Source organism: Drosophila eugracilis, unplaced genomic scaffold (assembly GCF_018153835.1).
Source record: "Drosophila eugracilis isolate 14026-0451.02 unplaced genomic scaffold, ASM1815383v1 contig_1197, whole genome shotgun sequence".
Classification (NCBI taxonomy): domain Eukaryota; kingdom Metazoa; phylum Arthropoda; class Insecta; order Diptera; family Drosophilidae; genus Drosophila; species Drosophila eugracilis.
The window spans coordinates 844,302-859,934 of NW_024571981.1; the positions used below are offsets into that span (position 1 = coordinate 844,302).

At 40.3% G+C, this 15,633-nt stretch overlaps 5 protein-coding genes across 5 annotated transcripts; 4 read left to right on the forward strand and 1 right to left on the reverse strand.

Annotated features, from left to right (window-relative positions):
- Nucleotides 1-66: 66 nt before the first annotated feature.
- LOC108115478 (lamin Dm0) lies at nt 67-4,326 on the forward strand. Its single transcript, XM_017226957.2, has 4 exons — nt 67-164; nt 962-1,434; nt 1,776-2,479; nt 2,547-4,326. Exons 2-4 carry the CDS (start codon nt 969-971, stop codon nt 3,243-3,245), a joined length of 1,869 nt encoding a protein of 622 aa, XP_017082446.1. The 5' UTR covers nt 67-164; nt 962-968; the 3' UTR covers nt 3,246-4,326.
- Nucleotides 4,327-4,682: 356 nt separating this feature from the next.
- On the forward strand, nt 4,683-7,653 carry LOC108115480 (glucosamine-6-phosphate isomerase). The gene is given in 7 exon segments (XM_017226962.2): nt 4,683-5,213; nt 5,738-5,842; nt 5,903-5,996; nt 5,998-6,031; nt 6,182-6,723; nt 7,037-7,102; nt 7,488-7,653. Coding segments are annotated over 6 exon segments (885 nt in total). The 5' UTR covers nt 4,683-5,213; nt 5,738-5,744; the 3' UTR covers nt 7,539-7,653.
- A 182-nt stretch (nt 7,654-7,835) lies between these two features.
- Nucleotides 7,836-8,906, reverse strand: LOC108115443. Its single transcript, XM_017226879.2, has one exon. The coding sequence runs from the start codon at nt 8,894-8,896 to the stop codon at nt 7,907-7,909; it is 990 nt and encodes a 329-aa protein (XP_017082368.1). The 5' UTR covers nt 8,897-8,906; the 3' UTR covers nt 7,836-7,906.
- Nucleotides 8,907-10,790: 1,884 nt separating this feature from the next.
- Nucleotides 10,791-12,150, forward strand: LOC108115438. Its single transcript, XM_017226873.2, has 2 exons — nt 10,791-11,037; nt 11,159-12,150. Exon 2 carries the CDS (start codon nt 11,270-11,272, stop codon nt 11,942-11,944), a length of 675 nt encoding a protein of 224 aa, XP_017082362.2. The 5' UTR covers nt 10,791-11,037; nt 11,159-11,269; the 3' UTR covers nt 11,945-12,150.
- A 2,695-nt stretch (nt 12,151-14,845) lies between these two features.
- LOC108115434 (transforming growth factor beta-1-induced transcript 1 protein-like) lies at nt 14,846-15,549 on the forward strand. The gene has a single exon (XM_041818360.1). It carries the CDS (start codon nt 14,860-14,862, stop codon nt 15,394-15,396), a length of 537 nt encoding a protein of 178 aa, XP_041674294.1. The 5' UTR covers nt 14,846-14,859; the 3' UTR covers nt 15,397-15,549.
- The last annotated feature ends 84 nt before the right edge of the window (nt 15,550-15,633 follow it).

The window sequence follows — 15,633 nt, forward strand, 5'->3', positions numbered from 1 at the left end:
GGTCCCACTGCCCGGTCTGTAAAGTTATCGGTTAATAATCCGAAAGGGCCATCTCTGAACCATCGCAACAGACTCGATTACAAGTTTCAGCGTCGGCCGCGTTTTATTGCAGCAAAATATTTAATTTTCCAATTTGTGCATTTTGCGTTCTTAACCAAAAACAGGTAAGATTAGTTACTGCAATCAAACAATAAGAGACAGTGGAAAGTGATTCGAAAAACTTAAGCTAATGATGATGAAAAGTGGCGGTGCAATTTCATTCGAAATGGAAATAACCCCCCTGCCTGCAGCTGCGTGAAAATGCCGCAAATATTGAATTAAAACCGCCATATTGTGCAATTTTCATGACCTTATCAAATCGGTTAAAGTGAGTCGCTTGGATTAGTTAAGCAGTGCGATTGATTAAATCCGTATTTAGCCCCGCCTTTAGGCCCCACGCCCATAAACAAACGCCGACAAACTTTTTTTTTCCTCGTCCGCTTTAGTACAGTCGCTTGAGTGAAAAGTGGCGTGCGCGTGTGTGTGACTAGGCAAGAGAGAGAGTGCGATTGAGAAACTCGTTTAGCTTCTGTTTTTGAGCGTTTTGTGCGTTTCCCCTTTTTCGTTTTCGTTTTCTGTTTGGAATTTTATCAGGGCGCAAAAATAACGTATTCTACACCGAGAAAATAATGTTGCAATCAATGTGACAGATAATTCATAGTCACATTAAAACAAGTTTTGTTCAAGCTGCGATAATATTTAACAATCATCGGTAGCGGAGCCTATTAATTCAAACTTGTTTTTAACGTCAGTAAGAACTTAAATAAATAAAATAAATTTAAAAAATGTGGGATAAGTTATTAATTAATGAATTGTACGCATATTATCTATTTTATTGGCCTGTTTCTCTCTGTGCCTGTCTTTAAAGAGGTCATAGTCACAAAAATCTCACGTGTTCTGTGTATTTATCTGTTTTTTTTAGCGTAAAAATGTCGAGCAAATCCCGACGTGCTGGCACCGCCACGCCGCAGCCCGGCAGCACCTCGACCCCGCGGGCGCCATCAGCGGGTCCGCAACAGCACCACCAGCAAGCGCCGCCATCAAAAGCGGCCTCCAGCCCCTTGAGTCCCACCCGCCACTCTCGCGTCGCAGAGAAGGTTGAGCTGCAGAATCTGAACGATCGACTGGCCACCTATATTGACCGGGTGCGCAACTTGGAGACAGAGAACTCCCGTCTTAGCATCGAGGTGCAGACCACCAGGGACACGGTCACCCGCGAGACGACCAATATAAAGAACATTTTTGAGGCTGAGCTGCTGGAGACGCGTCGTCTTCTAGATGATACGGCCAGGGATCGAGCTCGTGCCGAGATCGATATCAAGCGTCTGTGGGAGGAGAACGAGGAGCTGAAGAACAGGCTGGACAAAAAAACCAAGGAGTGCAGCACTGCTGAGGGTGAGTGTTTCATTGATCATCTCATTCATAATGAGTCTGGATTCTTTTTAATTCCTTTACACTCAAGTTTATGAAATATAATTAATGATTCATAAGTATATTTATTTGATAAAATTTAAAAACAGGAACTAAACAGTTATGGGGTGGGGTTAAATACAGTCAGAAGACAGTCATTATGGAGAATCTTACTTGCCTGAGATAGGGATGTTTTCTAGGGTATATTGTATACAAAATCGAATTACTGCCTATGTGATCCTCAGCCGAAAAGTTCAAACCCACCCTATTCTATAGCCATTTGAAGTCGAATCCCATATAATTGATTGATTTTTCTCACCCCGCAGGCAATGCCCGGATGTACGAGTCGCGTGCCAATGAGTTAAGCAACAAATTCAACCTGGCCAATGCCGATCGGAAGAAGATCAATGATGAATTGAACGAGGTGTCCAAGGAGTTGGAGCGTCTGCGCAAGCAGTTCGAGGACACACGCAAGAATCTAGAGCAGGAGACACTGACGCGCGTTGACTTGGAGAATACCATTCAGAGCCTGCGTGAGGAGCTGTCATTCAAGGATCAAGTCCACTCACAGGAGATCAATGAATCGCGCCGCATCCGCCAGACGGAGTACAGCGAAATTGACGGACGCCTCAGCTCCGAGTATGATGCTAAGTTGAAGCAGTCGCTACAGGAGTTGCGCTCCCAGTATGAGGAGCAGATGCGCATTAATCGCGACGATATCGAGTCGCTGTACGAGGATAAAATCCGTCGTCTGGAGGAGACCGCTGAACGCAAATTAAATTCTACGCACAAGTCCATCGAAGAGTTGCGTTCGACTCGCGTTCGTATTGACGGCCTAAATGCCAAGATTCACGATCTTGAGCAGATTAACGCCGCTCTCAATGGTCGCGTACGGGAATTAGAGCAGGAACTGGATAACACTCGCGAGCGTCACGGACAAGAGGTGGCTCATCTTGAGAAGGAGCTTATTCGACTGCGCGAAGAGATGACCCACCAACTGCAGGAATACCAGGACCTCATGGACATCAAGGTGAGTTAAACCCCTTATTATATTATTTTGATTTTTTATATTCTATAAATCTATTTTCCCTGCGCAGGTCTCACTGGATTTGGAAATCGCTGCCTACGACAAGCTGCTGGTCGGCGAGGAGGCGCGCCTAAACATTACCCCAGCCGCCAGCACGGCCACGGTGCAGTCCTTCAGCCAATCGCTGCGTACCTCCACCCGTGCCACGCCCTCACGTCGCACTTCTTCTGGCGCCATGAAGCGCAAGCGTGCTGTGGTCGATGAATCTGAAGATCGCAGCATCTCCGACTACTATGTGTCAGCCAGTGCCAAGGGCAACGTGGAGATCAAGGAGATCGATCCCGAGGGCAAGTTCGTGAAGCTGTACAATAAGGGCAGCGATGAGGTGGCAATAGGAGGCTGGCAGCTGCAGCGTTTGATCAACGAGGGCGGTCCTTCGACCACCTACAAGTTCCATCGCTCGGTAAAAATTGAACCGAATGCCGTGGTGACCGTTTGGTCAGCAGATACAAAGGCATCGCATGAGCCACCATCGAGTCTGGTGATGAAGTCGCAGAAGTGGATCGCTGCCGACAACACCAGGACGATTCTGTTAAACGCCGAGGGCGAAGCTGTGGCCAATCTGGATCGCATTAAACGTATTGTGTCCCAGCACACTTCCTCCTCCCGTCTGACTCGCCGTCGCAGTGTTAGTGCCGTCGATGGCAACGAACAACTCTATCACCAACAGGGCGATCCTCAGACAGGCGAACGGTGCGCCATTATGTAATAATACAAAAACAACAAATCTTCTGAACCAGACAGACAAATAATAACAAAGGGAAAGCAACAACAACAACAAACAAACAAACAAGAATCCACACAAACGCAGAGGTACAGAGATTTATTAATCAGTTAAGTTATTTTTTGTGGCCGCAAGGTCAGTAATTTAATCAAAAATCATTTGTGTAGAACAGCCTAAGCAGCTTAAAAAGAATCTTTGTCTCGTCTTCTTCAAAATACTATCACTTTCTATGAAGTCTTTTAGTTTATTTGTTCCAATGACAAAATAATTTCTTCGTTCTGTGTTTTAACGTTAACCCAATCTATTGTAAACTTTATTTGGTATAAACTGTAGTTCTTGTAGTTCTTTCATTTATGCCACATAGAATTTACATGCCACCTTCAACATTTGTATTTGTGCCGGCAAGAATTTCGAAAATATTGCAAGAAAACAATATTTTCGATGTACTTGCGCAGCCCCCTCCCTTCTCTATAAGTAAATAGTTCTTAAGCAATATCCAAGATTAACCAACAAAAACAACGAGCAAAAAGCGAGGAAAGAATTATGATACAGGCCTGAGAATTAACTAACAGAAGCTCCCGACAACAGACATATTTATTTAAGTATTTTTTGTACAATCAGCTTAAAATACAATAAACATTATATTTAGATACTACCTACGGAAATGAGAAACAGAAGCCAGCAATATATATTTTCTAGCCATGGCCATAGGGTTTACGATCCCCACCCCCCAAAACCAACCGCTTTCTCCCGGCTGAAACCGGTTCTTGAGCTTCCTGCAGTCCGGACAAACAACAATAACAACATAGCATAACAACAGCAACATGAAAAATGTACAACAATTATTACAAAAAAAAAACAGCTAGTGGCTCAGTGGCTCCGTCGCTTTTTTATGTGTGGGCGTGGTTGCGTTTTACGCCGGCCAAACAAATTAAACGTCCACACAAACTATTAAACAAAAACTGATGAAAATACCTAAACTTTAAGTACATCTACGTTTATGTATGTAATTGATAATTAAAAAAAATAAAGAAACCATGTTTAATAAAAAAAATCGAAAAATTAAGCTGATGTTTATTTAACAACAACCTAAAACCAATATGCTCATTAGAATTTGCTCTTAGGGTACACATTTCACTTTCGCCGCCTGGTGGCCCTTTTTCCTTGTGCTCTTTGCGTTTCCATTCGCCGCCTTGAGTTATTTTTGGATTTTTAATTTTTTCTGCGCCTGTATGATGTACAAAGTGCACACATAAGCAATGCGGGCGTTCTAGCCACTCAAAATTATATTTGAGTGATTTATCGATACGAGTAAGTTGAGTAAGCATACATAAATTAAGCAAAGGAAGAAATTAAAAGTTTAACCGGCTTTCAACCAAGAATTCTTATGTTGTTATTTTAAGGTGCTGTCAATCCTATAAGATAAAGTACTCAAGAGTGTTAAAAACCAGTTCTTTTAAATACAAGAAACGGAGATACACAGAGGGAGTTCCGAATGCAGAAAAAACCACTCAAGAGCGAATATACAACTGTGCCTAAAAGATGCCTTAGTAAAGAGAAATAAACGCCGGTTGAAGTTCATTCAACTGAAGAATGAAATGAAAAGAGAGACTTCTACGGTAAACCATGACCACTTAACCCGCGATAACGATAACACAAAGTATCTCAAGGTTGCAACTGCATTTGCGATTATCAAATATACATATATAATGTATTTCTCTTTATCAGCCAAAGAGCGTATTTCAACCACAACCGCAAAAACAAACTCAAACTCGAGCTAATCGCTGCATAAATTGCCTTTCGAATTGAACAATTGAACAGTCTCAGTTCGCAGCTCAAATTGGAAATAAGCGGCGTAGCCAAAACTCTTCCAAAAAAGCAAGTGTGAGCCATAAAAATAATATATATTATTAATATTAACAAACCAGCTGTTTGCATTCGCGTGCTTTGAAGGTGAGTAGCTAGCTAAGTATAATTCGTAATTTCAAGTACAATTCGTGTTGCCAAGTGAGATCGAAAGTGTTTTCCGTGGGGACAACGCCATAAATGGGTTAATTGTCAATAATTGCCAAGTATTTGCTGTTTATCAGACGAGTACAACAATAAACAAGACGGTATCTATAAGTACGCTGCGAATATACACGAAAAAGAAAACAGAATGGTTTGCATTACTCTTGTATCTTATCCCACCATATCAACATCTAATCTAAATCCTTGGCAGTTGATATTGTGAATGTTCTGGAGAGATAAGGTCTTTGTTTTTCATTTTGAAATTTTCTTTCTTCACAGCTGGTGATGTTTTCCTTTTCCTCATTGAAATGGCGAATTCCATTCAAGAGAAGGGTGTTGATATATTTCCATTACTTACGTTACAAATTCATTTTTAAGCAATATATATTTAATTTCGTCCCTTCTGTATTCTTTATAAAATTTTCCTTCATATTTTAAAGTTATTTATGTTCTGAAAACTTTTCCAGTCAAAAAATGAGATTGGTCATCTTGGAAACTAGCGATTCGGTTGGCAAGTGGGCGGCCAAATATGTGATGAAACGGATCAACGACTTTCAGCCAACAGCCGACAAGTATAAATATCATAATATTAAATAACTTCTACATAATTAATACCCATTTACTATTTTTAGATACTTTGTCTTGGGCCTGCCCACTGGCTCTACTCCCCTGGGAATGTACAAAGAACTGATTGAGTTCCACAAACAAGGAAAGGTATCCTTTCAAGTATGTGAAAACCTTTAACATGGATGAATATGTCGGTGAGTTCTAGCTGAAAATATCTCAAAGATTAGCAATAAACTTTGTTGTAGTCTACAGATATACAGTTCAGGATCATTTATCTTAAAAGAGATTCGTGATTTTTTATTGATTTTAATAGATACTTTATAACCTTTCCCTATCATACTTAGGCCTTCCCAGAGATCACCACGAGAGCTACCACTTCTTCATGTGGAACAACTTCTTCAAGCACATCGATATCGAGCCCAAGAATGTGCACATTTTGGATGGCAATGCAGCAGATCTGGTGGCGGAGTGCAATAAGTTTGAGGATCAAATCCGCGAGGCTGGAGGCGTGGAGCTGTTCATCGGCGGCATTGGACCCGATGGACATATTGCATTTAATGAACCAGGATCCTCGCTGGTTTCCAGAACTCGGGTCAAAACTCTAGCACAGGATACACTGGAAGCGAATGCTCGTTTCTTTGAGAATGATATGAGCAAGGTGCCCAAACAGGCTTTAACTGTGGGTGTTGGTACCGTGATGGACTCCAAAGAGGTGATGATCCTTATAACGGGAGCCCACAAGGCGTTTGCCCTGTACAAAGCCATCGAGGAGGGTGTGAACCACATGTGGACCGTTAGTGCCTTCCAGCAGCATGCCAATACCCTGATGATATGCGATGAGGATGCCACTTTGGAGTTGAGAGTTAAGACAGTGAAATACTTTAAGGTATGCCCGCCCTCGATTTCGTCGATTTTATAGAACTGGAACTGAGCTGGAAAGTGGGTGCTGTAGAAGCTTCTTAAGGTGTTGGTTCTCTAACCTAAAAAACCGCTTTAGAACTTCCACTAAAACCTTAGTTTATCAAGGGCTTACATGGTACCTTTTATATGGTTGTTGATTTAGCTTAAGAACACGGCTGACTTAAATGCTTGTACTATAATGGCTTCCAAGGTTATAGTTGTTTGATTAAGTATAAGAATGTAAGAATAATGGAACTTTGTTAACGACTGGCTGGCTGGCCATTCCCACAATTTCACAGGGCATTCTCAGAGATCTAGACGAAGGCTCCCAACAGGAAGGGCTACAAAAACTGAAATTGCGTAAAGTATAAAGCTTTCTTTTGTTATGTACCCAAAGCTAGTTTTAACTCAGACTTACTGAAAATGAAATGTAAAAAAGGAAACAAAAACTCTACCAAAAGTTTGGAGATCAGATGGAAGACTGCGGCCAAATACCAAACATTAATACATTATAATTAATATAAAATTAAGAAAAAAATAAATATGTTTTCTTTATTATTGAACCTCTTGTTATAGCTTTTATACTTGTACTTTATATAAATTAAATCAGAAATGAACTTGATATGCATTACGAAATACCTTAGATTATTCCTTTTAAGCTAAAGCATAAGTGAATATATAGCTTCCATTTATCAATAATTAACAAGTTGCCTAAGTTTTTCTAATTTCCAATATTTTACATATTTACAGAGCCTAATGGACGTTCATTCCAAGCTGATAGAGCAACAGAAGACGACGTAACCTCAGAGGATCATAAAAATAAATGTAGATCTTGATAGCATCAAACCCTGCAGTATAGTTTTTCAAATTAAAATCAAACGAATTTTTATACAATAAAAGTGTATTTTAAATGTAATTACCTCAAATTTTATAACATTTTGAGTAAAAAAAGTTAATGTTGTTATGTCTTTTACTGGTTAAAAATTTGGCTAAAATAAATCATGTCTTAAGGAACATTTTCATCCATGTATTCCCCCTTTAAAAAATTTAAAATCCAAGCTGTTTAGTTCTTAATTTTATTTATTAAATTTACAAATAATAATTACAAATACATATTAAGGAATCAGGTTAAAAAAAGAGTAGTGGCTATGCCAGTCAAAAGGTGCCCATTAAACCTTGCCCAGGATCTTGTTGTCCGTGTAGACGAACTCCTCGTGATCCTCAATCAGGCGGAACAGCTCCTTGGCATAGTAGATGGAACGCACTGACTCCTCGAGGATGAGCTGGTGGTTTTGTATGGCCCGGCGGACCTGTTCATGTATAAACATGGCCTCCAAACGCTTGGCCCGTTGAGTCAGCCGACAGGCTTCATTGTTTCGCAGACGGGCTTCTCCGGCCGTAAGACGGCACTCTACGGCGGACTGATGACGTGCCGCATTGTTGTGATAACTACAGATGTCACCGATGACGCCGGCATTGACATTGAAGATTCCATCGGAGGCACTGATTACCGTCCGGCAAACTGTTGGAGCGCAAACTATTTCACGTGCCAAATGCTCACGGATCATCTCTTGGAGTGCCTCCCGGCGGGCAATGGTTAGATAACCCCTGCGGATGTACTTCCTGCCAATCTTCTCCCGCATCGATTTAAAGTAAAAGACTTGGGTGCCCCAGACTTTGCCCTTAATGGGCTTGGGGTTCTTGCGGTCTGCCCGTGGATCCCGGAAAAGCTGCCTCTTAACACGCTTTAGGCTTTCCTTGTGGGGTGTAAGTCTCTCTGGCAGGAGGCAGCTGTTCACCTGGTGCCACACCTCGCCGGGTGTACTCAAAGCCATTGCACTGGTCGTTCTCCAGTACATCTTGTGACCCATACCATTCATCAGATACAACTGACGGATGCACTCGTTGAGGAAGCTCCTCTTCGTAGGACTCTTGAAGTTGGGCGGATTGTTGATCACATAATGATCCCGCTTGTAGACAACGCAGTAGCCGTAGTCCTTGTCACTGGCAAGGATTCCTGGTTTTTGGTAGACAATCAGCTTGTGGTCCTTGTAGTCAATCGGTGAGTTGAATATGAAGATCTGGTTCTTCAGTGCTTCGACCTCGTTCGGAGTGCGGAACATCATCAGCTTCTTGGAGTGAACGGTGGACGGATCCATGGCTATTGACGGTTTGAATGTGAATGATAATGATGTGGTTGATTTGCTTGGTTTATATAGTGGAACAGGTAGTTGATATCGGTGGGAGGGACTGTCCTTTCGGACAGGTCAAAAGGTTGATTGGTTTTTAGGGAGCTTAGAAATTCCTATGGCTTAATTTTTACCTGCGATGCGACAGATGGCTCTGAAAGTACGCTACCAGATTTTAGTATTGTCTACCAATTTGGAATGTTGGTCAGGAAGAATCAGGTAAATATAACAATTGGTAATATTCGAACGGCTGTTAACGGAATATATTTTTATTAGATGCTGAGAACTTATTATATGGTTTGACGTTGTTTAAGGAGTTATTTTCATGATAGACTTATGTGCTGAGAGTTTATTTAAGAGAAATCTGGTCGAAGAATATATCAACAGGGCTATAGCAAAAATCGAATATTGGAAAATAGAGGTTATTCTATAATACTTTTTGTAATATAATTTAAATAAATTGTATATATAAATATTATAAACTTTTTTATAATAAAAATATATAATTAATAATAAATAGTAATTATACAATCGTAATCATAATGGAAACCCCATGTCTAGAATAGGAATAATATATTAGGTTGTCAAAAAAGTCTTGCGGTATTTTCGCTAGTTGGCGCTGAAATGCGTAGTTCATGTTTTATGCGTCGCATCAGGTCATTTCACGCGCTAACAAGTGTTTGATTAATTGTCTTTTCTTTTAAGTCGTTCGTGTCGCAATCATGGAGCAGTACAGTACTACTACGATAAAGGCAGAAATGCATGTCAAGCCGCCAATAAAATTTGTGCAGTTTATGAAACCGATACAGTTTCCATTTCCACCGCACAACGATGGTATCAACGTTTTCGTTCTGGTGTAGAGGTGGTCGAAGATGCGCCACGCTCCGAGTTTTTTGCCAATAGGGAAGCGAGCTTCTATGAGATGGTCATTATGAAGTTGGCATCTTGTTAAGAACGCGTCATCGAACAAAACGGCGCATATTTGACTTGAATCGCATTATTGTAACCAATTTTATACCGCAAGACTTTTTTGACAAGCTAATATTATAAATTTTTATATAATAAATGTAGATAATAATGAAGGGTAACTATACAATAGTAAACATAATGGAAAGCCCATGTCTAGAATAGGAATAATATATATATTGAAGATTTGAATTATTTTCTTAACTAGTCGTACGTCGGAGTAACACAAGAACATTTTTAATATTATTATTAAACGACTTTGACATAAAACTATCAGTGCTGTAACTGCAAGGGAATAAGAATATCTACTTATTGAAAAGAAGGTCTAATTGGTTATTAAGATATATTGGTATAAACTAAGCTGCCTAAGATAGCTGTTTATTAGATTGATTGTTTTAGAAGATGGAAATGGCTTAATCAGGAATATAAGTTAGAATACTCATTCAGTTTCTTTAATATTTTAAATTAAGTACTCACAAAAAGCCTCAAAAAGTATTGGTCAATGGAAATGGTCACAATGTGCTGTCTGCACTGTCATTATATTAATATTTATTTTTTATAATAGTTTCAATTCCCTTCAATTGCTTTACAAAAAATAAAACTTAATAAGGAAAAAATACTGCCTGCAAATGTTATATGAAATTATACTTTTTTAAACTAAAAAATCTTTTAAAATTATAATATTCTTCTTAAATTAAGAAAGATCAAAAGATGTCCGCAGAAGTGCATTTTTAAAGTGTTTGGGAATTATGTTAAACACAAAAATAAAAAATAAAATAAATAAAATTACTCAAAAAAATAAAATTATAAAAAAGCAATAATCCGTAAGAGTCTCCGTGGTGTGTCAAAAGTCTTTAAGTGTTGGCTAAGAACGTTGGCTAAATGTCAAAACTCGCAGTAGTCCATGACTTTTCATCAGGCCAACATTTTCTTCAACGACTCGAGCATAGAGACAGAGGACTTTCACCAACCAACAAACAGCTTGTGTTATTTCTAACTTTAAAATATGACAATTAAGGAATAGGAGCTTGAAAGTATCATCTAAAATCAGTTGCCAGCAAAAGGCAGAGAAGTCTAACGGGAAAAAAGTACCAGAAGGTATTGCCCATCATAGCTGTAAAAGGGAAATTATCCTACATAATCAGGTAATTACTAAGGGTGTCTCCTTTTTTGGAAACTCTATAAGAAGAAAACCTTGAAAAGGTTGTGAATTTTGTTGTGGCTTAAATAATCGAAATTTGTCAACTTTTCCCTAATCCACGCCAGGTGTTTGAGCCATAAAACAGCGACACGTTCGAGACCCAGCAAATCAGGCAAGAAGCCAGACCAGGTAAAGCTCTCCGACAGGTAAAAGTCCTTATTGCAACGAAACGATTAATGCAGCTTGTGGCATATAAGAGTAAGGGGTTGAGAGTTAGCAGCTGTCAGAGAGAATCGAGTCTTCAGATCGTCAACAACATGGGCAACGTAATGGATCGCAAGGTGTCCTGCTCAGAAGCACGTGCCACGAATACCACGCCCATTCCGTTCGTGGCTCCCAAGGAGCAGGAGGCGATTAAGCCAAAAGTAACCGAGCCGGAGGAGATAGTCCCCAATTTGACATTCCATTTGTTTAGCTATCGCCAGCAAATCGGCTGCAAGAAGCACCAGATGATGAAGTGGGCCACCTCCAAGCTGCTCTTAACAGAGGAGCTGCTAAAGCTGCAAAGGCAGCATTTGGTAGAACCTAACAAGTCCTGGACTGACTTTGATTCCTTACTGTCAGACGAGGAGGATGAGGAAAACAAAGCTCCAGCCGGCGATGATCCGCTGGCTCAAGAACTGTGCCACCTAAATAACTACCGACTGGAACTCAGGGGCACCATTTTGGAGTTCGCCCAGGAGAAGATGAAGAAGCGGGAGAAGAAAAAGCTGAAGCGTCTGAAACGTCGCACTCTTATCTCCTCCAAGAAACCCAGTAACAAGAACAAAGTCAAGTACTGGCATCCGCAATCGGAAGACGACCAAGAACAGGATCCCCAGGATCCAACGGAGGTCATTGTCATTGATTAGCCAAACACTAATAGTTCGTAAGCCTTAGTTAGTTTAGTCGTTACATTTGTTCTAATTGTAAATACCTAATCCTAGTCTGTTTTTATAGCCATTAAAATCGTACACAACACTCTATATTAAACATTCAGCTTGCATCCTCTATTTGACCAACTGACTTTTGACGGGCGTTGGGGTTGGAACTCTGGGCCTGGCCCAAATCAAAGTTCAATGCGCCCCCAGAGGTCGACATATCCTGTATCCGTTCCCTGGATGCATAATTAAACTGTCGCGTAATTGATTGCGACTCCCGGTTTCCCGTTTCTGTCCATTGATCCTGCTCTCGTTTTACGGCCAAACTGGGGGGAAGCACTTAAAGCTATTTTGGTGAAGAAAAAAGTACTTAGAAGAAGGTTTTAAATTTGTTTTAAAGTGAAGACAATATATACTTACTAGTTCCTTTCCTTCAACATACCTAAACCAAAAAATTACTAACCAAAATAGTCAACCTCATTTTCGGGACAATTTACAAGCCAAAACCAAAATTACCCAATAATCCGCAGACGATTTATATCCACAAGTGTGCCACATTCTAACCCCTAAATCTCCTATGACAATTTTTTATTCCACTGCCGACGGTTTGTGATAAACTGTTACCCCTTTTTTTGGGCCACATTGGCCCAATCTAATCTTGCGACTAATTAAATTTACTCACTCGACAGAGAAAACCCACCGAGTGCAGTCGAGAAACCCAAATAAATGATTGTGGGTCATGCAACTGCGTTTGCAATTACGGGTAAGTTTGAAGGATATGTTTATGTGGCCCCAAGGAGCCACTCTTTGAACTTGCCCCAGAAACGTGCCAAAATATGCTCCGTCACCTGCAGCAATTAAAAACTGCGAAACCCAAATGCAATTATAGAACGTACACGGGGAATACAGGGTACTTAATGAAAATAATTACGAGCAGGTCAACCTATTTACAGGAATGAGAACTAGGATCTGGATTACGATAAGGATATGAGCTGGGCACGCACTTTGGCATACGCAGACAGACGCCGCCTGACACAAATTCCCCTTTTCCAGTTACACAACAAGCTTTTCCGGAACGAGTGCGAATGGCTTTCCCGAAAGGGACTGCAATTTCGAATTCCTTGCAACGCATCAAAGCGCAAACCAAATTGTGACATGTCCTCTCCTCCGAGGACACCCACTCCCAGTTTTTTTTTTTGGTTTGAGGCACCACCCAGAACTTCGTGCCACCCACTGCGTGGCGACCACAAACAATGCTGTGCTCCACCGAGCGGCCATCGAGAAGGGAACAAAAGAAGTGGCACATCCACTGGAAGAAATTACTTAAAACTTTTTATTAAATAAGAGTCTAAAAGTTTATTTTATTATAAATAAAAAAATATAAAATATATTAACTTTATCTTTATAAAGACATTTTAAAAACCAATTCTTTTACTAACCTTTTTCTCTAAGTGCATCTTACTAACGATGGCCCTTTGAGGGTTGAGAGGTGGGAGAGTCCTTTGAAGGCTCTACTGCCACCACCCACCTTTCCACGCCTGCCACTTCCACGCATGTGTAGCCGTTGTTAATTGCCGACTAAGCGGAAGTTTCTAAGCATTTTTGCTTTAATTAAATTTTTTAATAAATACGTATAAAACACATTTCATTAATTGCAAGCATTTTTAGCCAGCGCCTTCAAGGAATTGCCGACAACTTTTTACTGAGAAGTCACCCCTAGAAGCGGAAGATCTTCCCTTATTCCCATCATTCTAAAGGCAATTTCTTAATGGTTTTTGGTGTGACTAATTCGAGAGCTTGAATTTCAAGGAAAAAGTGGCTATAAATTATTAGGAATATAAATAAGCAACCACCAACTATGAGTTTTAAGTATTTTGTATAAAGTTACCAATATTCGATATAGTGGAATAAATTAAATTGAGGAATCTAAATGAAGTTTTTAAGTTCTTAAGTACTTTTTTTGAATTATCAGAAACTATTTTTAGCCCGGAATCTCTGTTTTATAGGCTTCTTTCGATAGATATTTCTGATTTAAAAGGATTACTGAAGATGGAGGAAGATTATGAAAGTGGAGTAGAAGTTCAATAACATAACCCCGCCCATAACAAGCCTAAAAGGTCTCTAAAGTAGTTAAGAGGTTTAAGTTTAAAAAGTTTGACGCGGAAACAGCAAGAATGTCTCCACAATCCTAATTAGCTTATACATGAACCCTCACCACTTTTCCATTTCACTGTACACACTTCCATACAACCCTCTAATATTAAAAATAACCAAAACCTTAAAAATCAAGTAACCTGGAAACGGAGTTCAAATATTTTGTAACTCTAGTAGGTGCTGCATTTACGGTTTTCAAATGTCAGACTGCTTAACCAACGTTCCCAACGAATATCTCATTCCGTTTTCGAGTCTTGCTAAATTCATACGTTTTCATTTCGTTTTTCGTTTTCTATATTTATTACAAAAAACAGTCAAAATTCTCCAAAAACAGAGTGGTAAATTTTGTCCGAATCTGTATTGCTTCTTTCTGTTCTCTCATTTTGTGTGAAACGTCAATACAAAGAAGAAGTAACGAATACATAACGGATTACCGGAGAAAGCATTACATTTTGGAGAGAAGACAAAAGGCGTCAGCCAAAAGGGAAGCGCGAGAAGGAGGAAGAGTTTGTATAAATATGTATGTTTATAGTATATTCGCGTACCCCTTTTATTTTTTACCGTTTTATATGCAAGCTTTTTATCTAGGGCTGACACTATCGGTAAAAAATCGCTGCTTTGCCATCTCTGTCGGTGTTTATACTATTAATCTATTATAATTGGGATTATATTTCAAAACACCTTGTAAATATTGTACCGACCTGCTAATCCAAAAACCATTACTCACAACAGATACCTAAACTCTAAAGAAGATGTCTGAGAACATTGTGTGCCACAAGTGCAACGAGGCCATCACCAAGCGCATGATAACTGCCCTGGGCAAGACATGGCATCCGGAGCACTTCCTGTGCCGCCACTGTGACGAGCAGATCGTGGACGCCACCTTCAACATCCAGAGTGGAGAGCCCGTTTGCCATAAGTGCTTCGTTGAGCGGTACACCTACACATGTGCCGGCTGCAAGAAGCCAATCCTAGAGCGAACCATCTGTGCCATGGGCGAAAATTGGCACGAGGCATGCTTCTGCTGTGACGGAGCATGCAAGAAACCGTTGGCCAATCAATCGTTTTATGAGCGGGATGGCAAGGCTTATTGCAAACAGGACTACGAGGATCTGTTTGCGGCCAGGTGTGCCAAATGCGAGAAACCCATCACGGACTCAGCGGTGGTTGCCATGAATGTCAAATGGCATCGCGACTGTTTCCGATGCAACAAGTGCGAGAATCCCATCACTTCGCAGACCTTCACCATCGACGGAGACAAGCCGGTGTGCCCAGCCTGCAATTGCTGATGTCCTTGCAGGATGTCCCCCAAGTACCTTGCCCACTTAAGCATCGCATGTTTCAGAGTTGGCCGTTCGTTTCTTTACACAACAGTTAATGATTGTAACCGAATGACAAAAGGCTGAGGCATATCCCAGTAATCAAATCGAATAATAGACTTCCAAGAAGAATATAACATACAAACCATGTAAAATACCAAAAAAAAATCAAACAGCCAATAAAACAAGTAAAACCTAAAAACGTAT

Coding starts and splice junctions, on each gene's coding strand:
- LOC108115478 (XM_017226957.2), top strand. CDS start 969: ATGTCGAGCAAATCCCGACGTGCTGGCACCGCCACGCCGCAGCCCGGC. Junction 1,435..1,775: donor GGAGTGCAGCACTGCTGAGG/GTGAGTGTTTCA, acceptor CTCACCCCGCAG/GCAATGCCCGGATGTACGAG. Junction 2,480..2,546: donor AGGACCTCATGGACATCAAG/GTGAGTTAAACC, acceptor TTCCCTGCGCAG/GTCTCACTGGATTTGGAAAT.
- LOC108115443 (XM_017226879.2), bottom strand. CDS start 8,896: ATGGATCCGTCCACCGTTCACTCCAAGAAGCTGATGATGTTCCGCACT.
- LOC108115434 (XM_041818360.1), top strand. CDS start 14,860: ATGTCTGAGAACATTGTGTGCCACAAGTGCAACGAGGCCATCACCAAG.
- LOC108115438 (XM_017226873.2), top strand. CDS start 11,270: ATGCAGCTTGTGGCATATAAGAGTAAGGGGTTGAGAGTTAGCAGCTGT.